At 41.4% G+C, this 24,397-nt stretch overlaps 3 protein-coding genes across 4 annotated transcripts in view; all 3 read right to left on the bottom strand.

Moving 5' to 3' along the window:
• arhgef18b (rho/rac guanine nucleotide exchange factor (GEF) 18b) overlaps window positions 1-13,188 on the bottom strand; it is a 43,771-nt gene extending 30,583 nt beyond the window's left edge. Inside the window, exons 1-10 of one of the 2 annotated variants that reach the window (XM_087172245.1) lie at window positions 13,040-13,186; window positions 11,839-12,113; window positions 7,261-7,421; window positions 5,873-6,492; window positions 5,357-5,513; window positions 4,485-4,611; window positions 4,322-4,376; window positions 3,071-3,145; window positions 2,361-2,469; window positions 1,816-2,005 (exon numbers count right to left, since the gene is read on the bottom strand). In XM_087172245.1, coding sequence (XP_087028371.1) covers window positions 1,816-2,005; window positions 2,361-2,469; window positions 3,071-3,145; window positions 4,322-4,376; window positions 4,485-4,611; window positions 5,357-5,513; window positions 5,873-6,492; window positions 7,261-7,421; window positions 11,839-11,914 — 1,570 coding nt within the window. In that variant the 5' untranslated portion in view covers window positions 11,915-12,113; window positions 13,040-13,186. Of the gene's footprint in view, window positions 1-1,815; window positions 2,006-2,360; window positions 2,470-3,070; window positions 3,146-4,321; window positions 4,377-4,484; window positions 4,612-5,356; window positions 5,514-5,872; window positions 6,493-7,260; window positions 7,422-11,838; window positions 12,114-13,039 lie in introns of both variants that reach the window. The other variant, XM_023400058.2, reaches the window with a different exon arrangement.
• A 918-nt stretch (window positions 13,189-14,106) lies between these two features.
• The window catches only part of insrb (insulin receptor b), an 88,573-nt gene continuing 78,282 nt past the window's right edge, over window positions 14,107-24,397 (bottom strand). Inside the window, exons 22-23 of the mRNA XM_087172247.1 lie at window positions 23,178-23,312; window positions 14,107-22,782 (exon numbers count right to left, since the gene is read on the bottom strand). Coding sequence (XP_087028373.1) covers window positions 22,428-22,782; window positions 23,178-23,312 — 490 coding nt within the window. The 3' untranslated portion in view covers window positions 14,107-22,427. The remainder of the gene's footprint in view (window positions 22,783-23,177; window positions 23,313-24,397) is intronic.
• LOC147819557 (insulin-like growth factor 1 receptor) lies at window positions 23,512-24,248 on the bottom strand. Its single transcript, XM_087172246.1, has 3 exons — window positions 24,102-24,248; window positions 23,779-23,941; window positions 23,512-23,645 (listed from the first exon to the last, which is right to left on the bottom strand). Exons 1-3 carry the CDS (start codon window positions 24,162-24,164, stop codon window positions 23,512-23,514), a joined length of 360 nt encoding a protein of 119 aa, XP_087028372.1. The 5' UTR covers window positions 24,165-24,248.

The raw sequence follows: 24,397 nt of genomic DNA, 5'->3' as shown, positions 1-24,397 counted from the left end.
TATTTATTCGAATACAATAATTTTGTCCTCCATCTCATTTTATGCTACTTTATAACTGCACTGATTATATTTCTGAGGCAGCTGCTGCACTTTCTACTCCACTTATCTGACATCTGCAGTTTCCAGTTATTTTACAGGTGAAACCATGTAAACATAGAATCACTTTACAGAATATGATGATAGATGGTGATAGATTAAATTACCTATAATCTAAAAGTATATAGAGTAGTTAAAATTAGCTCTGATTCGACAGCTAAAATGCTGCTTACACATTAATGCATCTGCAATATTTTTCAATGTATATTGTAAAATAATGCCAAATATAACAGGAAAAATTCTGCCATATGGCATTTTGAGAACATTTGCTACTTTTTGAACATTTAACTTCTTTTTTAACTTGTAATGGTGTCTTTTTACACTGAAATTGCTTCTGGTATTGCTACTTCTAGTTGTGTAAACATGTCAATACTGTCTTCACCACTATGTGCAAGTATCTATACGACAGCTGAACTTTCATAAGATTTAAATTTGTTGCCACACATCTTATAGTTCTTTCAGTCAGTGCAGCAAAGCCGAATGGAAACGATCAATTAACATATTGGCTAATTCTGCATTTACAATTTGTTATTAAAGTTAAACAGTTAGACATTATTTTAGGATTATCTCTGTTAATACTTTAGAACTATCCTGTTGTATATGAGTAATTAAATTGTACTTTAGCACAGCCGCATACGTCTGTTACAAAAGCTATGATACTAATGATAATAAACCAATTTCTACTGGATTTGAACACACTTCTTATTTTAAACTTTTGATTTTTCTGTTGGTAAGTTACTATCAACCAATATTCATGCAGCCTGACCTCTTGGATAAGAGTTTTTCCACTGTGCTCACCGCTGCCTGTACCAAGCAAACAGTTTTACATCTTTCATTAGGTATTACGGGCTTATCAGCTGACCTGCTGGCTGCAAAGGAGTGGCGCAACAGTAACAGAAAGAGGAACCGTGGGGCATTGAAATGCTCTGTACAGGTCTACTCCATGAATGGACACATAAAGCTGTGGTTGCCTCCAGACAAAACAGGGCCTGCTTTCTCATTGTGAGAGTTCATCATCCAACACACCAAAGATACTGGAAATGTGAAGAGTATTACAAGCCGGAGCAACAAAGTAAAGACATGCTGTAGATTCACATAAACATCTGTCAGAGGATTGTGATAACAAATCAGATAACACGTCTAAACAAATGAGCTGAGTTGTGAAACACAGGACATATGCAGTAATGATGCAGCGTGAAAAAGAGCACAGAGGGAATTGCAGACATCGTCAAGTTTTTCACAAATGCTTTTTGAAGAGGAACTGAAAGGGAACACCATCTTCTTTTAGCAGAAAAGTGCAAAAGGAAAGCTACTGTCAAAATGACGAATGGCACTTGATGTAATTATGACTCTGCTATTTTACGTTCTGTGAATTTAATGCTGTAATTTCAACACAACAAAGGTGATAACGTGTATGGGAATACCATAAAGTCAGAAATAGCCTTCCACCTAAAGAGAATATTTGGGTGTTTCCTGATGAATTTGTGAATGGTTTTATTCATTACGCTTTGTGGCTACGTGTGATTGTGAGTGTGTGTGTGCGGCTGTGTTTGTGCTTGAGTGCTCCAATAACTGGTTAAGTGAGCGTGCGTGTGTGTAGCAGCATGGGTATGAATAGATACAAGTTTGTGTGTGAGCGCAACACCTGTGCACGTGTGTTTGTGTCATATTGAGGACAAGCGTGGGTGCATGTACACCTGTGGCTGTGGCGTTACTCACTCATGCACTGCAGGCCATGCTTTTTCTGCAGGGACTTGCCGCACAGTGAGCAGGTGGCACAGCTGGAAAAAGCGCCTGGCACCAAATGATGCCCACTGCTCATCCTGCTGCTGCCGCATACTTTCTCTTTGGCTTCCCTCTCCTTCTCCTTCCACTTCTCTTTCTGCTGCTCTTTTTCTCGGTTCTTACCCTGCAGAGGAACAAGAAAATCAAACACAGCGGGGAGTTTTTATACGCAACTGTGTGTGTGTTCTCTTTCACTGCGGCATATACTGCATTGCTGGGTATGACACAACCACATCGCAGGCAATATTTGTACGTTGTGTGTGAAGCAACATGCACCTCAGGATATGGTCTACACGATATTAGAAAATACAGAAATCACTTTTCTGCATTCCACATTAAAATGTGTTGCAGCATTTTTGTCCCAGGATTCTTAGTTCGTAAAGAAAACTGTAATCCTTATCAAGTCATATATGTTACTGCAGGTGGGATGGTATATTATAATGAGTTCAAAGCACTATTTGTCTTTGCTTTGGGTTTACCTTATCTTTATTGAAGGAGCCAGCCATCCTGTTCCTCAAAGAGCTAAGGGTCCTCTTCACCTTGGTGCCTTTCTCCACCTTCTCTGTACGATCCTCCTCTTCCTCATTCCTGGTAGAAGAGGCAGTGAATGCACCAACATAAGGAAACAGTCTCATGGCTGTCTTGTCTGCAGGAATTTAATCATCATCCTTCCCCACATTTGAAAATTACCAATAGTTACTGATAATTGTTTATTTGGTCATCTTGAAACTCTACTATATTTTTTTTTAAATTCAGGTCAAGACAGGACAGGGTCTTATTATGTTATATTATGTTATACGACATATATCGTAACTGTTATGCTTTTTGTTAATAGTCAATCTGAAAAACAACATATACATAAAATTAATGAAGGGAAATGGGAAATTTTGTAGTAGAAACATTTACAATGATGAGAAAATTTACTGTGTTGTTTTCATGAAAGGAAACCACATTACTGCAAAAGCACAAGCAGCTGTCACTTCGCTGACACTTTATGTTTCACACCGTTTGGTTTTGACCACAACCTGTTATAGATAGCTAATGAAACACTTCTATGCGAAGGGACGGGACAGATAACAACCAATTAAAGATCTCTGAATTCTGTGAATATTTTTTTGCCCAAAATTGTCCATGAATGTGAATATTTCTGCAGCAGTGAAAAGAGAACAACAACAAGGACCGCACTTACTCATTAGAGAGGAACTCGTACCAAGTGACATTTCCTGATTCTTTGACATCTGATCTGTTGTTCCTCTGCTTTGCTCTGTGACACAGAATGACATGATTTAAATGGAGAGAGAATCAGTTTGAATGGTGAACTGGCACAAATATGATAGACAGATAGTACAATTTTTAAAGTCTTAAACATGCTGAAACATCGTAATAGGAGACTGACATCACAGCAAAAAGAAACACAATCTGAGCGTATGAGAGTAGTTTAGCCAACGGGAAACTTTAAAGGGAAGGGTTTCCCTCCATTAGCTTGGTTTCAGTGTCAGGTGACGTCAACTGATGATTTTGTGAAATTAAAAAAATGTCCACAGACCTTTTCCAGCTTTAATGGTAAACTGTGTCAGTGCACAAACAGGGGCATGCCAGAAACATTCATGCACAAACAATACATTGTGTACACAAACACACACCCACACAGTGCAGTGCTCCCCTTGGTCATAATGTGGCCTGCTGTGCTGCTGCTGCTGCCGCTGCTGCTGCTGCTGTTTCGAGGACTGAGATTACATTTGAACAGCAGCAGGAGCGAGCAGACCTCCCTCTTCTGTTTACTTACCCATGGTACAGCTTTAGCTCCTGCAGGACTTTCTGTACCATCAGCCTAAGACAAACAAGACACTGAGGCTGAGTGTGGGCTGCGAGGAGTGGAGGAGAGGAGAGGAGAGGAGAGCGAGCGACTGCTGGGAGCTGGGTGTCAAACTGTGATTTACAGAAGAATCCTCCCTCGTCTGCTGCGTCCACACAATCGCCAGACACACACAAACACTCACAGTCACACTAGCACACATTAACAACACACACTCACACACACACACATTAAGGGGCCATCTAAGGAGCTGGGAGAGAGGACTGTGGGAGGAGGAGGTTGCAGACATATGACATAAAGCAGAAATGTCAGGAGGAAATGGGGAAAGCCCCTCTGTTACATGGGAGTTAGATAGCTGTACCAGACTATAACAATTCACAATTACAGAACAGTATGTGCATTACTGTACTGTGCCATTCAAAATGCTGCAGGTACAATTAAGACCAACAGCTGGATCCTGTGACTCAAACTGGAAAAGTAAACCTTTTTTTTTTTCTCTCAAGCACCATTACCTGTCAGTCAGACTGAAGCATCTTATAGAAAGGAAATAGATTCTTCTAAGTGAGAAAGGGCTCCATGATCTAACTCAAGTGGCAGATGTAATTGATGTCAGTGTAGACTTACATATGGCTCTGTCCCTCAGTAGAATGTAGGTTTTCTTCTGGGTCGAATTCCTCCGCTACACGAGAGAAAGAAGTAAAGGTCAAATATGACGAAAACAGCTGCCCGCTGAGAGTAAAACACATAAACTAACATGTACTCTACATGAACAAACACTCAGCCTCACCTCCTGCTGCCCTTGCGGCCTGTTTGGATGTCTGCACAACTCGAGAAATGTGTGCAGCTCGGGAACATTCATCTGTGGCGAGGATCTCTGAGCGGGAATACAGATGTCTGCCAGGCACACCACCGGCCTGAAAACATTGGAGAATAAACACACACACAACGTACATCACATGCACATTTGATCTGTTTGGACTCCCCTCTCTAACACACAGCAGACTCACTTATTATTAGTTGGTAGTTTACATGTAGTCGCTTTTGGTCACTTGATAAATAAGTTATTTTTCTGCAGGTTGTCACGACATTGTAAATGATGCACATTTAAAGTCTCAGCGTTTGGTTATTTTTTCACTTTCCACACTGTGACCACCCATCAGCCTTACTCCCTTAAAAGATCAGTCTGGTGATATTCTCCAGTTTTCATATTGTCAAAAAAAAAATCCAATCTAAAGACCGACAACAACAATGAATCGCCAAAGCCTGATATATCTTATTATGGTCCGAAAACGGATACTGTAAAAAACACATCAAACGAGCCACAGTGTTGGGCTGGGTGACGTGTTTTTTCTTTGTGATGAACTCATCTGTTTTTCTCATCTGTTTTAGGAAATGACTTTTGCCTTTTTTTTTTTTTGAAGAAAAAAAAAAAGTATATATTGGTGACCCATTTTGAAAGATTTACATCCTCAGTGGGAAACTATGTGTATGGAGCTGAGTGCCACGGGCAGAGTAAGGAAGTTGGAAAGTACTGAGAAACTGAGAAAATGCACTGTTGGATTTGTCTTGAGAGATTAGATTTGTTGGCAATGATAAAAAAGTGACAAAAACATCTCTAGCCTTATCTATTAGGTATAGTATGTCACCGTTCGTCATTACCATGCTTGTGACCCTGGCTCTGGGACAGGGGAACCTCATCCTGGGACCATCCGTCTCATCCTCAGGGCAGGCCGTGCAGCTGTAGGTCTGCTGATGGCTCTCCTCGTCATCCTCTCTCTCTCCATCGCTGTCCATGGCCGTGGTATCCAGACTCAGTCTGACAGCACAGCACAGCAACAAACACACAGGAAGGGGGTTAACCAGCTTGAAATGTTTTTCAGTTTTGGTTCTCATAACATATTTTGGTGCGCAGTTCACTGTGCATACCTCAAAGTTGTCATGACAGCATTATTTAAAGAGCTAACTAAACCACCAGAAACCATTAAATAGTATAATGAGGGCAGAGCTGACGAGAGTCACAGTGAGTGATGCAGGATCATACTAAAGCACAAAGTCTCATCATGTAGAAACCTATGAAGGACTTAGGCAGGAAAGTGTAGTAATGACAGTGCTCTGAATTTTTCCATTCAACTATTCATCTCTCTATCCCTCCCCTCCCTCTGTCATCCATCTCACCTCCTCCGCAGGTCAATGGGGGACACAGGGACGCCCCAGCTGTGCCTTCGGGACGTTGACATGGATCTGACCAGGATAGGAAAGCTGTCCTCATCTGGCTCTCCGTCAAAATCCATTGTGGTTTGCTCCTCTACTGCCTCTGATCCCGTTATCCCTTTTGCTGTTTCCACTGAACCCAACAGTCCATTCAGATTTATTGTCAAACTAAGCTCTGTTGAAGGGTCTGAGGAGACACCACTGTCAATGAGACAACCTGGCAATAACTTAGGACTAAGCTGAGTGACCACAAAGCTGTGAAGAGGTTCCTCTGCAGGCTGTATATAGTAGGGCGGTGATGGTGCATTGACCTGAGGGGAGAGTGCGGTCAGAGAAGTCTGTAGAGGAAGGTTGATGGCAGGAGGGTCTGTGTTTAGAGACACTTGTTGGTCAACCATCAGGGTTTTGCTCTCTGGGACTGTGGTTACAGTGGACGCAGTTGACTGTGAAGCCGGTATCCCTCCCTCCAAGTCTTTGAAGTACTCAGAAGCCCTGAGAGAGGGGCTGAAGCCCAGCAGGTCCTCCACGCTGCCACCCACTTCCACACCAGGGCAGTCGTAGTCACTGACTACTGAACACGCATCCTGCAAGTTAGAAAGGAGGCAAAGTGGAGCCATGGAAAATTTTTAAAGGAAGGGGAGAGAGAAAAAATGGAGGATAGACGTGGAGAACAGAGAGAAGACAAACAAGATATTTGGAAAATCAGCTGCAATTCAAAATCATATTAACAAGGCCAAGTCTGCAGCCATGCTAGTGGCTCTGTGATGCTGAGCAAAATGGTCACATCAGCATGATCACAGTGACGATACTAACATGATGACGTTAAGCAGACATAAGGCTAAACACAAAGACCTGATGGTGGCGCTAGATGGAAGATCAGGAGATCAAAGTTATTACTCATCATTCTCTGCTGACTTGAATGTCTATGCCAACTTTCTTGGCAGTCCACCAAATGGTTGTGAAGATTATTCAATAAAATTCAAAAGTGTCAACCTCACAAGGGAAGAGGTCATGGTATCACCAAAGTCATTACAATTTATCCACTAGGGGACTTTGAATACTGGCGGCAAATGTCATGGCAATCTACCCCATAGTATTTCACCTAAAACTGCAAATGTCAAGCTCATGGTGGCGCTAGAAGAAAAGTGAAGGGAACACCAAAGTCATTAAGGTACATCTGGGAACAACGAATGTCAATCCATCCAATGGTTGTCGAGATCTTTTAGTCTGGACTTATGTAGCGGACGAATTGACAGACTGACGTTACATTTCCTAGATTCATGCATGACCAAAAGAGGAAGGGGAAAAAATGAGAAAAATAAAGATGACCCTAATGAAGAGTACAGCTTCACCTGGTCGTCATTCGTTGTCATGTTATCAAAGAAGACGTCCTCAGCGATGGAAACGGGGGATAGTGAGGAGGAAGATCCGTTCCCACTGGGAGCAGAAGGCTGGACGCTGAGTTGGGCACTGGGAGAACCACAGGACTGACTACATGGTTTGCACTCAGATCCTGAAAGATAATGGACGTGATGTTTGTGAGTCCCAAACATATCTTGAAAACACAATAAATTCAACAGCAACCATGAAGAGAAAAACAACACAAAGAAGGGCTGGTTTCAGCAGCTGCTCAACACCTGTGTATTCAATTTAAGCGTTTTTGTGTATGACGGAAGAAAAAGCCCCCTGCTCCAGCCTCTCACTGAAAGCTCCTTTACATTTCCACTGCATAAACAGATTCCTTGATTCACATGATGCCACAAACCACCGTCACCACTGGCAACTGCTCAGTGAGCCAGCATTAGTCTCCATGTCGGTGGTGGAGAGCCGGAGATTATTCCCTCACTCAGTTTTTAGTGGCCTGAGAAGCTGCTTGCTTGTGGTAAATAATACAATATATAATAGTTAGTATATGCTATATGAAGGAGATTTATAGGACAGAGGCAAACTGAGAGTGGTAACACATATTTGAGGAAAGAAACGTTTATTATTGAAAAATTTCTTTCATTATGAAAATAAATCTATCAGTGTCTAGTGGTGTCTGAAAAGTCTGTAAAGGCGGCTGAGTATGTCATGTTCACTGTTAGGGTTTCAGCCACACCATGCCCATCTGAGGAGGGAAGAGCCACAGTTACGACAGGTTACATAATCCTCATTTCATAAGGGAACGCCTCCTGTGAACCCGAGCCACAGCCTAAGCCGGCCTGGCTCCACGGGGCCTGACTCAATTCTCCTTGAACACATTTGCCCTGTTTCTATTTCTGAAGGTTCATTTTGTCTACACGACCACTGTAAAGAGGTACTCTGCAAAACAGCTGCTGCTAATGCTATACAGCACATGGTCTATCTGTTGTTTCCACAAGGAAAGGAAGGGTGAATGGGGCTGGAAGTGAGGATGCGCTGCATGGTGGACGTCCTCTGGACTATAAAACTGAAACATAAACACGCTAGGATGTGGGGCACCAAACATAATAGAAATACAATCCACTGTGTGAATCTATTTAAGTTGGCCAAAACATTAGTGTTCAACTGGAGTTGTCTTTCTTGCCCAACGGACAAATGTAAGTCCAGCGTTCACACTTCCTTTTACCTCCTGTTTGGTCTCCACCAACTCTTAAAGGAATGATTGTTGAGAGCTGTGGGACTGGACAGTAAATCTGCAGGCAATAAAACCCAGATTAAAGACGCTAAATGTTACATCGACATTTACATAAACATAGTCATTTGATTCATTGTTAATATAAGAATATCAATAACAGCAGCTTTAAAAACTGAAAAACTGTTATATAATCCATCATGCTAACTACATTACATCGTACTGTCGATATATTCTGTGTGCTCATGTTGCTGCCACTAAAGCACCTGCCGTTATCCCACCTGTCGGAGTTATCAGGGGCATTTAGAAGGCATCAGAGGAACAGCATTTTCATTCATGAGGAATTGCTATCTACAGTATATTGCCAAGATGTTTAACATGCTTAGTTGAGTTCAAAGCTTTTATCTGTGAACACAATATCACAGGATCAATTATCTTTAATAGTTCCTCATACTAACTTCAAAATAGTGACAACAACAACACAACTGGATGGAGATTTTCATATCCCTTTTTTCATGGTTTTGTGTTGTACCAATTTTATCTTATTGTATTTGTGCAATTTGGTCTCTCTTGCAAAAGAGATCTTGATCCGAATAAGACTTCCTGAATGAATAAAGCTAACTAGCTAACCATCTATAACTATCACAACGAGCAGGTTTGAAATAACAACAAAAAAAGCTTTTTCAGACTCAAACTGAAGATCTTTATATACCTCTGTGTCAGTTTATCTGTGTTATTACAAGCAAACATTGACTTTCCAGTAAGCGGTCTCAGGTAGTGTTGTGCAGTGATACAAAATACAGACAGGCCAGACTCTAAATCCTGCACCATGTCCCGCTATAAACCAACAGCATCCACTCCCCCTCTCAGCGCGACAGCCAGAGATGCTCTCAAATAAACACAGAGACAGACACACTGTAGATCTATTTTCTATATTACTAAATCACTGGCCTAGGCTGTGGGGATGGCAGTGTCCCTGCTGGAGGGAGAATTTGTTTGCGTCCAAATCCCACTTGTGTTAAGTGTAAACTTAGACACTCGGTACAGACACTGCAGCGGCTGCTTGATGCTGTCTTGGAGAGCTACTGTAGCCTTTTATGGTTGGCCTCTCATATCTGCTAATACATCACACAAGGATGAAACATCAGTGTGTGTGTGTGTGTGTGTGTGTGTGTGTGTGTGTGTGTGTGTGTGTGTGTGTGTGTGTGTGTGTGTCATAACTGTTTTGGCACTGTCATAGTCAGCTGTTTTCCCTACAGTCTCTGGCTCTACATAACAAAGGGTGGTCCTCTGACAAAACTAATGACTATTATCAACTAAGAAATCAGCAAGTGATTTTAACACCTTGCCTAAAACTGTTTAAATGAATTATTATTATTAACTCAGTATTACACTTATATATTGTAACACTTTTTTTTTCTTTTTTTTTTCTCCACACTGAAGAAGAAGAGGGATCCCGCTTCTGTAGCTCTAAAGGTTTGACTCATTCTTCTCCTGTTAAATGTTTTCGTGAACTTATTTCTGATGGTCTGAAGATAGAGGTTGTCATATGTATATATGATGGATTGTAAAGTTTTGATTCTGGGCTTTATAAATAAAATTGGATTGACTTGGTTTGACAAACAGCCCACAATAAATCAGCTATTATAGTGAATTTATGTAACTTAAGTTTATTTTGGATTGTTCTTAAAAAATGAAATCAATGCTCTAGCAGGTTTTTTTTTATTTAATTACTTTAAATTTGTTTTGTATTTTGTTAAAACTGAGGGAGAACAGCCAGTAAACACAACTTTAAATCTATATAAATAGTATAAATAGTAATAAGTACTTATAGAACAGTACATGAGAAACTTATTTTTAATTATGTGGAATGTAAATGACAAATTTGTGTGTGACAGTATGAAACACTGTTTGTGTTCAGTCTTTCTTCAGTCATGTGAAAAAGCCAGACTGAGCAAATGTGACAAAAAGGAAACAGGGGCATGTGTTTGCCACAAAGGTTAGTGTACACAAGCGCTAAGTGGGAGTAACAAAAGGAACTTGGGCATCATATGATAAGGTCGGTTGAATTTTTACAATATATATGTAATGAGTTATTACAATGCACAAAGATTTAGAGGAGATACACGTCTCCGCAGCCATGTTTCCAACCGAGATACTGACTGGTACAATAAACAAATTTTGCAGTATAGCTGTCACACACACTCACACACACATGCAACAGAAACCACAGATGACAAGATAAAAGTCATCTTTGTAATGCATCTAAAGATACATTATTCAATACTTGCAATACTTTATTGACTACTTCGCCTTTGCAACAAAGTGTGTAGATTAAGGTCTCTGTGACCATTCAGTACCTAGATGTGTGTCTGTGTGTGTCCGTATGAGTCCATGTGTGTGCGTTTGTTCATGTGTGTTCGTGTGTGTGTGTGTGTGTGTGTGTGTGTGTGTGCGCGCGTGACAGATGTTGTGTGAAGGTGAAAACAGAACACAGAGGCTGTTAGATCTGAGGTTGAAGCACAGATCAAAACAACTGTCATCTCGCAGATCCTCTTTGATCAGAAATTTGTCTGACTACAGTTTCAAAGCGCCAAGCTAGAACAGACACTACAACTGAAGCAAAATGGAAGCTTCCTACTCGGCTTCTTTATGTCTAAAATATCATATTCCTCTGATGATAACAGCATTGGAACAGAGGGCATGAAATAACTCAAGTTCTATGTGTTATAGAGCAGGATATATGAGAGAAAAATTAACATCTATGGTGTGTATGAAACTCCACTTGTCAGTCTTTTTCTCAGTGAACTCTTAGAAAAATTTTAAATCACACCAATGCTACATTAACCTAATTAACAAAAACTCTTCATTGACTAATACAGGTTACAGTGGCAGAACTATAGACAGAATGTGATACTTTCCCAATAAATAATCAGAGGTTTCAAATTGTAACGTTTGTGCATTCTCACTCACATCATATACAATGCAACAGGGTTAGAAATGACTCACTAAACTTTGCTCCAAACTGCCATGTGAAAGGCTGCAACCGTCATTCACCACAAACCCAGAATCAGGTCAAAATGGTAAACAACAATGTCATGAAAAGAACTGAATGAGAGGTGAGAAGGAGAGAAATGACAGAAAAGAGCCAAGAGACAAATATCAGCAACATCCTAAGGTCACATCCAGTCCACGACCTCTGCTGGATGACACCCGCCTCCCCTCTCTATCTGTTTTTTTTTCACTCTCAGTCTTCACTCATTGTGCTGTCCAAAAAAAAACATTAAAAAAAACAGAACTATAACATCAATCTTAAACCAGATTTCCCTCATACCTCTCTTGAAGGACCATCGCTTCATCCAGAGTTTGGAGAAGGAGGGCCAGGAGTTGTTGAGAGGAGAGTCCGCCATAGGAGCAGCGCAGTGGGGAGGCCAGCTGGGAACTGGAGCTCACGCACACTGGAGCTCTTGCACCCAGCGAGAGGAAGGTTGTGGGGGTGAGGGAGGGAGAGGGAGATGGAGGGAGGGAGGGAGGGAGGGGAGTCGAGAAAAGAGAGAGAGAGAGAGTCCAAGGCTAGGTTCAGGGAGCTGCTGGTTGGGGATTACCTCCCTAAAGACTCCAGTGGTGTGAGAGAAAGAGCAGGAAAGGAAAAAAGGAAAAAAGGTGACAGTGGGAGGAGAGGTAAGAAGAGAGAAGGAGGCGTTAAAGATGAAGTGGTTTGATTCGGACATGTTGAAAATTTGAAATTCTTTACGATAAACTATAAGTTTCTACAAAAGAAAAGACAGGAGCAGGTAACAACAACTAAGAATACATGTCACTGTCCTGTTGTTTTGGAGTAACTCTATTTTTCTATGTTTGAAATATCTGTGCATCTCCAAGTTTATAGAGGAAAAAAAGTTATGGCAGAAAAAGAATTTCCCTACAGACATTTTGTAAACTGACTGGAATGACACAAGACATTTTGAAATGAATGCCTCAAAAAGATAATGTGTCAGTAGTTGGTTCAGAAAAAGAGAAGGAAGCAATTGCAAAGAAAGTGCAGGGCAATGATACATGCAGTTCTTTCTTATTGTGAGTCAAAGGGAGACAGACACAGACATCTTGTGTAAACGCTTTAAAAAGCAAAGTGAAGTCTTTGACAGCAAAATGCTGAGAGAAACTGCAGGAGCAGAGGAGTGATACCTGTACATACTTCTCACTGCTACAGCTACTAAGCCTTTCGCTGACAATTGTTTTTCAACTGCTGCGCTTCTTAATTTTGCACAAGTGCAATCACGGATGACTGTCAAGTTCAGCTCAGTGCACATCAAGTGGAAAAGTCTCACAACTTTCCCACAGACAGGGGAAGAAAAACACTGGCCCAGAGATGGCAAGTGGAAATGTATTAGACAGATAACACGACTGCAGAAAACATTTGAGACAACTGCATAAACAAATGCATGGAACGAAATGGGCCCTGGTGTTGAGAGAACCGCATGAAACCAGTAAAAGTTCATGACAAGACTCAGAAAAACCACAGAAATTCTACTTACATTTGATGATATGTAACAGGTGGCGGCTTTAAATCCTTTCTGAGCACCATAATAAGCCACAGAGAGGAGAAAGGTGGGTTAAAGATCCTTCAGGTCTGACTGTTGTGTGAGAACGTCGGGTTCTTCCTCACTCGGAGTCTATAGAGCCAGCAAGCAGACACAGGCTCTCAACCCTGCTTCCTCTTTTCTCGTCTGTGAGGCGCAGCTGATTGGCCCATACATGCAGTTTCACACATCACTGCTGCTTTGAAACATGTTATGGCAGTTCATGGGCTCCATGACAGCACAGCACTGTAGCAAAAGTGCACAGGCTCTTAAAACCGTTAGATTGTGTCTACAGCTCAGATTGGCTTCATCATACACTCAACTAAACTAAACGAAAAGCAATGCATTCGTGATTGGATGCCAGTCAGCGTGGTGCAGCCGCTGCAGCTGCACAGGCTTGAGAAACAGAGTTTGGAGGAACAAGCTGCGTTTACAGTGGTTTCAGAATCACACCCCGGTGCAAACACTGTTCACTGCTCGTCAACATCTACTTTGAGGTCTCAGTGTGTGGATGAACATGTGAACAGGGTGGTGCAGGAAACGTCGTTCACAGACAGTGAGAGTGAAAAAGAAAGATTTCATAATGTGTGTTACAGTACAGTATGCAGTACGTAACGTCCTCGGTTTTGTGGTGATTCTGCACTGAAAAACACAACGTATGAATTACATTTGTTTTTATTTGTTCATTTCTTTCTTTCCTTCGCAGTTGCATCATTATATCATTATATATCTAATGTCAGAGAAGCAAGCTGACCACGGAAAAGCGAAAATGAAGGAGAAGCACTAACTTTCTCAACTACTCCCAAGGTGCCTGTGAGGAAAGTACCCAAGTTGTGTGATCTGATCATTTCAGCAGGCAGCAGTAATACTAAAAGTAAAGTACCGCAAAAATCCACTGACGTGTTCCTCTTATTTAGTCTCCTGGGTCTCTGAACTGTTGTTGAGTGTAGTGACAACACTGAGTCCTATGGTCACACAGTATGACTTAAGTTAAAAGGTGACTAAGAAGCGTGAGAAGACAATATTCTCCAATAATTTTATTCATAATTTTAATATAAACAGTTAATTGTTGAATAATTTACACACAGCAAGATTTTTATTTTCATATCATTGCAACATTTTCTGTACATGTCACTACTTGACTCTCCTTTGAAAACATAGAAAAAATAAATTGTCAAGCGTTCATTTAGTCATGGCACATTTTTGATCCTGTACAATATGTATGTATTTCTGTGTGTGTGTGTGTGTGTGTGTGTGTGTGTGTGTGTGTGTGTGTATATGTATGTGTGTGTGTGTGTGTGTGTGTGTGTGTGTGTAATATGTTGATATATGTGATACATAAAGATAATGGCACATTTGGATCCAGTGTGAGGGATGAAGCGATCTCTGTGGGTTGCGGGTTTTGAGGGTTTGGACTGTACATACACACATATACACCTGCTGTCTGCATACGCACCGATGTCTCAACATAATGTATACACAACATATCCCAAAATTAATACATCAGCATATTCATCGGCAATAAAAATGACATTAATAAAAAGAGGTATCCTGCAAGACTACACACAGCATTCTGGGGACCACCTATGTGCACCGAGGAGAGAAAGAGACTTGAAGGACGCAAAGAGGAAGAGGAGGAGGAGGAGCAGCGAGACAAAGAAAGCCGTGGTATAGACTTCAACCGAGGACAACACAGACACAACTCCACTGATTTCAACAACGTACAGCACAGGGAACAGGATAGAGACAAATCTATGGTATTGGTGTGTAAACTGGAGCAGACCACTGGACCGACAGATGACTTACAAGTCAAGAAGAGGCTGCTTTTCCTCAGCTTTTTTGTCTTCACCACACCTGCAACACCCCCCACTGTCTGTCTGCAAACAGTGGCGTCTCTCTCCCTCATCAATAAAACAAACACGAACACTTCATCATCACACTACTGACACACAGTACTTAATTCATTAACAGCCGGAGTTTCTCCTTTTACGCTCGGCCTCCGCGAGGGAACAGTTCGACATTTTGGGAAAGAAGCTTGTTCACTGTCTGGCAGGGATCCAAAGAGTGATGCCACTCTTTGCCCGTTAAATATAAGATACAGCTTATCTCAGGTTAGCTTATCTGAGCATAACGACTGGAAACAGGGGGAAACAGCTGGCCTGGCTCTGTTCTAAGGCACCTATAAAAAGCTACTCAAAAGCTTACTAATTAACACGTTATGTTTCATTTCTTTAATCTGTTCAAAAACATCTTTCTTTTTTCTTTTTTTTAAGGGGGGGGTAGGTTGCCGAGCAACCAGCAGAGTCTCCAAGAAGCCCTGAATGCCCTGTAAAATGGCAAATTGAGGTTTTTACTCTACTACTTTTGTACAGATTGAGCAAACGAGATATAATGTGTTAATTAGTGAATTTAAGAGCTGCTGGTAGGTGGATTTTGTTACCACTGGTTAGCTGTTTCCCCCCTTTTCTATTTTTTTTGCTAAGCTAAGCTAAGCGGCTGATGGCTGTAGCTTAATGTTTAGTATAGACGCATGAGATTGATATGGACCTAGAAAGCAAAAGAGTGTATATTTCCCGAAGTGTCAATTTCCTCCTTTAACACCTCCAGCTTTACAGTTGAAACTTAAAGATGCATGGTTCCCGAACCATCAGTAAAGTTTTCTTTTTAGCTTATTCAGGATTTTATCACTCATGTTTCCTCTTCTTCGAAAGGATGTGCAGTGGTCTTTTCCAGTTTTTCACATACAAAAAAAGAAGAAAAAAAAAAAAACACACACACATTTGCAAACTAAACACAGCTCTCTTGTCAGAAACAATTCCATACAACATCATCTGTGATAGGTGATGTATTTGTGACACAAGAAAGGCTTTATGGGTGACATGTTGCTGTGGCTGGGTGGGGTGGTTCAAATGCATGACCTCTTGTCGGCCAACATTCAGAACATGCATCAGATTAAGAGCAGGGTTCACTGCGAAACGTTTCAGGCAACATACTGTTTATGTCTTGTTACACAGGGTTAAGCCCTCAGACTGGAGTTGTGCTGCTCCTGTTAAATACATCGACAGACTTGACTCTGCTGTTTTCTGTGTAGTGGGTTGTGTCATGAACAAAAAACAAGAACAAAACAAAAAAAAAAATCTATCTTTTTAAATTTAGAAAAAAGTTATGTACACATTGATAACAATGTTAAATTCATAATGTACAAGAGTAGTAAAAGTTTACAGTCAGAAAAAGTAATTGTATTTGCCCTCCCTACTTTGGCTAAAAAAAAAATAGAAATCAACATCTCTAAAATGTAATACTTTTTTCTTTCCTTTAAAACAAAACAATAATACATACAATACTTTGTTCTCACCCTGCGCTGCATTACTAGCATGCTCTGTCCAACCGCTTTTTTTTTTTAGGTCATCAGAGTTCAACAAAACAAACCTAAACTTCCCTAAAATCAAGTGCTTTTCGTTTTTCAGGAGCCAAGGTGATCTGCTGCTATTTACAGTTAAGAGCTTATTAATCGGTTCTTTTTTTTTTTTTTGAAAATCATGGAACAACTGAATGCATTTCAAATGGAAATCCCCAATTGTAATGCAATCACTTGTTGCTAATCATGGGTTTTTGCATGTGCTTTGGGGCGTCACTGTCAAAACAGACTGATGAGAAGCAAAATCAGTAAACATCAAATTATCAAGCTATCCACTGGTATAGATAATTCATATTTCCATGCACAAAAGCAAGCCAGAGCTTAGCAGAGTAGAGACAAGTTCAACATTTCTTTTTTGGTAAAAATCATATAATCCCGAATTACAGTATTTTCTCAGCAAGCAGTTAGAATGTTTTTCACTGCCGTTACAACTAAAACAGAGCACATAACAACATAATTCATGTGTTTTCATTTTATGTTTGGAAGTGGAAAATCCTCTTTAGTGATTGGTGGAGACACGCCAGTCAGTGGCGGTTCTGCTCGGGGGGGCGTGGGGCGAGGGCGGGGGTGGGGTGGACTGGGTGGGAGGGGTCAGGTGGGCCGTTAGTCTGAGCAAGGCACTATGGGTCGGGGGCCCTGTTTGCTTTGCCACCCCTGACCTGCAACGCTCCCATCCAATCGCTAGAGGGCAGTCCAAACCACATCACATCAGAGAGAGAGGGAGGAGGATTCCTGATTATCTTCAAAAGGGGGAGAAAATATTTCAGATTTGTTAAAAGGGTGTTTGGGTTTTTGTTGTTGAATACTTGTCCTTGGGCTTATCATCTCCATTCTGCTTTATTTGTTGCAAGGATGCTGAGAACTTGCGCTTCAGTCAGAGTAGATAAAAGGTAGGTAGGTAGCTCTTCTTCCTCCTCATCCTCTTTATCCTCCAACCACAAAGCATCAGGCCGCCTCCCTGAGACGAAAAGTTACAATCTAGATTTCATGTCTTAATAGTTCTTATGGCACACAGGATTGTCCCAGTCCAGCTTTTTTTTTTCCTTTGCAGAGGGGGGGGGGGGTGTCCTCCTCCTTAAAACTTTTTAACCAGCCCAGTTGTCAGTGTCCTGATCAGCCACAACAGACCCAATCCATGGCATTGACAGAAAATAAAGGTCATCTCTTGATATTCACAGTAGAAAAAATATACATACAAAACAAAACAAATCTGAACAGAGAAACAGACAAATGAACCGACAACGATTGGAGGAGACGTGGGATTTGAACGTTGACTGTTTCGACCACAAAGAGACAGATTGACAGAGTGAAGAAGAAGAGTAGGGTCTTCTGACAGACGACAGGATTAGTCTAGATGTGATTTAAAAAAGCATGAGGGTCCATGGCTGAGCCTGGTTAGCCTTGGCTGCATGTAGGTGATCACAGATATGCTTGAGAGTCACAAGACTTTCTTTTTTCTTTAACTCATGCTAATGTCACATCCCCAGAAACCAGTAGAGCCACTACTACATACAGTCCAGAGGATTGGTGCACATCGAAAAGGGGAAAGCACACAATAAAGCTACATTGCTTCTTCCAGCACCCAGGGGAAGCCTCTTGTGAGTACTTTTATAAACTGTAGTAAGCATCAAAAGGACAAACTGTCCCTAAAGCCAATTTACTGTCTGATGTTCCACATTTAATAAGTGCTAGAGGCACCATTATGAGGAATAACACTTGAATATCTTGCGAGCTTGTTCTTTAAAATGCTACACCAATGACTTAAAAGTCAGAACATGTAAAAAAACAAACAAGGGTATGACGGGCAGTGCTCCCAACAATATCCACATCCTGCAGGAGTTTGTGAAAACTTTCCCCTGGGCACAAGAAGAAGACGAAACTGAGAAAACTAAGAGGCAGACGGATTTAATACACCACAGTGGAAAGGAATTCATCAGCAATGTTGGTAATGTTCGATAAAAGTGATAATATTTGAAATGATGGGATATTGAGTGACTGACGGGGATGATTTAGGCTCTTTAGACTGATTCCTCCATATTCACTGAGGTAGACTCTGGCCAAACACAAAGACGACAACAATTACTTACTCACTAACAAACTAACTACCTAACTAACTAACTAGCACTCCTGCCGCTCACCACCAGCTGCTCCTCCTGTACAATAACAAACTAGGCCTTTACATCGCTCCACTCTCAAACACCTTTAAAAAAGCTTGACTAAAAAGCTAACTGTGTTCTTCTTATACATTGACAATGATCATAATAAAATAAATATCTGGTATTTCAAAGATATGGGCACCATCTTAATTAAAAATTGCATATGCGTGTGAACACCACCACAAGATAAGCAACCTAGGTCAAGGTGGAGACGAGAGCTACGTCCCACTTCCATACTACATACTAATTCTATCTTTCTTTTTTGAGTATGTAGTATGTTTGTACTGGAATATTAAGTTCACTCAAAGATGTAAAGCATACGAACTGCCAGACGAGTTTACTGTTAAGATCAGTGTAGTATTAGTACGTAGTGTGGAACTGACAAACGGCTAACGTCCACCGTTTTTCTGTCATGTACACACAACCGATGGGCATCAGATTTTTTTTTTTTTTTTATAAATCTTTTTACTCTGCTTTTATTTTCCAAACTATGTCACAGATTATTTACGAAGTAAAAAAAAAAGCCAAAGATTGTGACTCCTAAGAATAATTAGCTAAAATCTACATCATAACCTCAGGCGTCTCTGACTCTGGCCAATCCACAGTGTCACCGCTAAAGCACTGAGTGAACTTTAGTGTTCAAACCTTACACTGGCAACAAGCAACAAGCTGAAACACACAAAAAATAAAAAAATAAAAAAACTGCCCCCAAAGACTTTTCTTCCAGCAAAGAACAAAGCCTACAAACACAAATGTAGATGATCTTTGATTTCTATGCTTCTCCTGCCTCATGAGAAAAGATACAGAGAGAGCACAGAGGCCTGTGTGTGTGTGTGTGTGTGTGTGTGTGTGTGTGTGTGTGTGTGTGTGTGTGTGTGTGTTAGTGCGTGTTATACTAGCCAATATAACTAGCCTGGACGTGGCTCTGGGTTTGAGAAGGCACTGGTAAAGTATGGAGGCAGCTTCTCTGCTTTCTCTGACTCCAATTCTGTGGGTTTTTGTTGTTGGCAGAAAGCTGCCAACACTTTGGCTATACTATAAGTGCTGAATGCTGTTCCGCTAGATTGGCAACCATACTGGTCTGCCCCCCCCCCCCCAAAAAAAAACTGTTTTTTAAAAGTTCATCCTCTCTAATCGTCTGCTGACTATCACCTCCCACGTCATCGACTGATGTGGTTAGAGAGTGGGAGCAGAGCGTTTACAGAGGCTCTGCTGTGGCCTTTGGGCTCTGATGGAAGTCGTAGTGAATTAGCGATGTAGAGAGAGACACAATGAGGGCTCAGCAATGAGGACCAATAACTTCTCTGTAGCTTTGTGTAAGGGTACAGTTGAAGGGAATGTTTTTGATTCCCAGCAGGAGGAACAAACCAGAAAAATGTAACAAATTCCTATTAAGAGTTATTGTTTAGCAAAATCCATCTGCCACTGTATCTCTAGCAATCGATTATTAAGAAGGACAAAAAAGAAAACAAAGTCTTTCATGTGTGCACTGATGGGGTGTGGTGATGGTATCAGCTTTGCCAGCAGGCGGGCAAAAACAGGGGGGACGAGGGAACGAGCAGTTCCAACTAAATCCTGGAATGTCAGACCTGAGTGAAATAGCTGCTGCACACCGTGTCCTGACTGCCTAACTGCATGTGATAGCAGAGAGAATAATAGGATTAACAATCACTCACACTCCCTCTCTCTCAGACACACTGAAAGATAAGAGACGGAGACACTGCCCCCCTCTCTCCGCTACCTGCTGTGGACTCTGAATACACTTGGAACTTTCCATATTTCTCTCCAGCCCTTGACCACAAAACGTGGAAATTTCCACCAGCCTGATTTTGAGCTACGAGTTCAGCAGCCAATGGGAAGCCTCTGGAAGACTGAGGAGGGGGAGAAAGAGAAAGAGAGTGCAGGAGGTGTGTGTGGTGCATAGCAGACCTAACAGAACGACAATGAGAGGAGACTGTAATGAGCGAATCTGATAAAAAAAAACCTTCCATCTTACACTGAAGTCCTGACCTGTGCCAGATCTCAGGTCAGACGGGAAGGGAACACTACTGCTTTCTGGTTTAAAGAGCTGGTGGTAATTCCCACCCTGCTCCGACTCAAGCAGCACAGACACAACTGAAAAGCCATTACAGTTACGCTAACATAAGGAAGTACAATCACTAAGCCGGGACAAGCTCTTGATACACTCTCTAACCTCACTGACAGTTAACACTGACGACCAGCACAATCACATGAAAAGACATAAGAAACCTGTGATAACAAACACGTACAGACTTCGACTCCAGCGTGATCTGACCAGAGAAAGACAGCAGACACGGACACAAACACACATCAGGTGCACTTCAACCTAGAAAGACCTCATTCTCCTTTTATATAAAGCTTTTTTTTTTGGTTATTCCATTGGTTTTTTTTTTTTTCGTTTTGTAAAGTTGCCTCCAAATATTGACAGCTCTCAGTGGGAACAAGAAATGCAGTGAGTTGACAATATTTCGGGGCTTTCCCCTTTCCCATCCAGACGGAGCGAGTAGGGGGAGGAGGGGGCTGGAGGCCTAAGACACAGAGAGCACTGATGGTATATTAGTGTGATTTCTGGGGCTATAAAAATAGGAAAATTGAAAAAAAACCCAGAAAGAAAAAACCTGGCAAAACAAAATACTAGCAAAGCTTCTGATGACAAATCTTACAAATATGAACTATATACAAAAACATCAGTATATCATATTATATATATATAAAATATTGGTACAGAAATACCAATATTCCATATATACTATATATATATATATATATATATATTTTTTTATATATTTCTATACCCACTAAAATATATCAAAGCAGCAGCTATTGGTCAGTCTGAGGAACTCTTTTGTCCAATTCTTAACTGTTTAAATATCCTTCAGCCATATAGTGAGGACACAGAAATAAAACTGAGAGAGAGAGAGAGAGAGAGAGAGAGAGAGAGAGAGAGAGAGAGAGAGAGAGAGAGAAAATAACAGTAAAGGTAAATAAATTAAAACTATTCACCAAACACCCGATGAATCTGTGTGTAGTTTGGAATTCTGCAGAACCAAAAAGAAAAACAAACAAAAAAAACAAACAAAAAAAAAACAAAAAGAAAACATTCCTCTAGGAATAGATGTTTTGTTCTAGGATCAAGTCTTTACAAGTCATCCCACCGTTCCAAACTTATTAAGTCATTGTTCAAATGGAAATTAGTATAAGCGCTGATAGACACTTCTCTTTGTTTATAGGCCACATATAAAAAGGCCACTATCTGAGTAAAAAGATTTCACTTGGAGAAAACAACAAAGCACAGAAAAGTGGAAATGCAGATTACGTGGGGGAGAAAAGGAGGGACGAGTCTTGAGGAGGTTGAGCATAAGCAGCCTTCTTGGTTGTCTAAGGTTTGTTGTGTTCACAGTTTGTTTTTTCTCTCCGTTTCCATCACGATGAGTCCCGGAAACGTGGCAATAGTGAAAAGCAATAGATAGGTAATCTGGTAATAGATAGTCTGATGTGTTGTGGAGGAAGTTAAAAAAGTGTTACACCATGTTTGCATCCCTTGCTTGCCTGTGTTTGGCAGCCATGAGGAAGAAAATAAAAAGTCCTGAGATCTGTGTCTTTTTTGAAGGGCTTCTCCAAGAATAAGAAAATCATTAGAAAATGATGAGAGGAACATGAAGGATACAGAAAAATGGACTGGAAGAGAAAGAAGGATGGTAAAAGGAGTAGGGAAGGTTAAACAAGTTCGTTTAGGAAACAGGAAATGTTAGGAAGGGCTGGATCTGGGCAACGATAAGATTCGTCCGTTTTTCTTGCCACCGTTCATGTGTGTGTAGGGGACATGCTCCTCATAGTTCCCCCTGAGGGCCACCGAGGGCCCGCTGTCCCTGCCTAAACTCTCCTCTCTCTGTGAGTATGAAGACGGGTCCAGGGGGATGCTTTCCATGTTATCCAGGTCCAGGTCAAACTCTTCCGTCTCAGGGACTTTGTTCTCCTCGCTGTAGAAGAAGGAGACCTCCTGGAAAGATGGGTGCAGGTCCTCCCGCAGCATCTCGATGATCTCGTGGAACATCGGCCGCATCTTAGGGTTGTACTGCCAGCACATCTGCATTAAGTTGTGCCTGGGAAGAATAGTCAAGATATTAAAAAAAAGGGAAACAGAGTATTTAACAGGAAAAAAAGATTCAAACAGGAATGAGAAATGGCCACATAGAAGGTAGTGGACCATGTTGAAACGGATTACATAGACATTCAATTGGAGGTAAAGGATAATTACTGGAGAGCTAGATTATCCCAGATTTACCAATACGTGAGGCCCAATGTACCCAATGTAAACAATGACTATTTGACAGTGTAATATATTTTGGAATATGTTAATGTCTATGTCAATGTGTTGCAATGCAGAATAGATTTCCACATAAATCATAGCTATAACTTTAACTTGCAGCCAAGACACTGTGTCACATTGTCCGGTTAACTTCATGTTAAAGGGTAAAATAGATTAGTATTTACTCACATTCTCTCAGGGCAGTTCTCTGGCCGATCTAGGTATCCTCCATCCATGACAAACTTTAGAACCTGTTCATTGGATAAACCCTGGTACGGCTGCTCTGCTAACGTACTGATCTCCCACAGCACAACGCCAAATGACCTGCAGAGAGAGAGAGAGAGAGAGAGAGAGAGAGAGAGAGAGAGAGAGAGAGAGAGAGAGAGAGAGAGAGACACACACACACACACACACACACACACACACACACACACACACACACACACACAGCAAATGTGATCAAATGTACCAAGAATGTAATCAAGACTGCAAAGACAGACTACACAGACTGCTCAGGTGTGCCTTACCAACAGTCAGAGTGGGCAGTGAAGACTCCGTCCTTCAGAGACTCTGGAGCCATCCACCTGACAGGAAGCAGGCCCTTCCCTCCTTTACGGTAGTAGTCAGTCTCATAGATGTCTCGTGTCATACCAAAGTCTATGAGAAAGAGAGAGAGATCAACACACCTTCGCTGTAAGACCACAATAAAACATTTTCCTATTGACAATGACACTTTGTAAGAACACCATAACACAGAACTAACAAGGAAAACAAACGCAGGATACAGTACCTCCAATCTTGACAGTGAAGTCCTCCGCCACCATGCAGTTCCTGGCTGCCAGGTCTCTGTGGACAAACTTCTTGGCATTGAGGTAGGCCATGCCGTCTGCAATTTCTGCAGCCATCTGGATCATCTCCTTCAGTGTGGGTGGTGGACGGCCTGACGGGTTGTTCTACAAAACAAACACAAAAAGACATTTATGCAGTCTGTCAGTGATGAGTGGACATATCAGAACTGAGCTTCCTTTAGCTGTAGTTATTACTTCAACATCACTCCACCATACACTGGGAGGAATGTTTGAAATGCAGAGATGGGATTTCAGTGAGACTCACCTCAGAGTCTGGCCTGAGACTCCGCAAGTAGCTCTTCAGGTCACCGTGGGTCATCAGCTCCATCACTACTAGGGTGGGCTGAGCTTTGGACACCACACCTAGCAGACGTACCTACGAGAAAAACACACGAGGTCATGCGCATGCAAACCGTAATATGTTTACACCGGCTGACTAATATGACTAGTAAACACAAGGAGTTGATGTTAAATTGTACAAAAATTGTCCATCAGTACACAAAGTCAATTCTCTCTTCATCAGCAGGAAAATTTGCTCAACATGATCTTTCCAGCTGACAG

Source organism: Seriola lalandi, unplaced genomic scaffold, assembly GCF_002814215.2.
Source record: "Seriola lalandi dorsalis isolate HSWRI2012SDOR001 ecotype SW California unplaced genomic scaffold, Sedor1 jcf7180002052130, whole genome shotgun sequence".
Taxonomy (NCBI): domain Eukaryota; kingdom Metazoa; phylum Chordata; class Actinopteri; order Carangiformes; family Carangidae; genus Seriola; species Seriola lalandi.
Note: the sequence above shows the minus strand (reverse complement) of the source record. Positions and strands in the feature narration are given on the sequence as shown.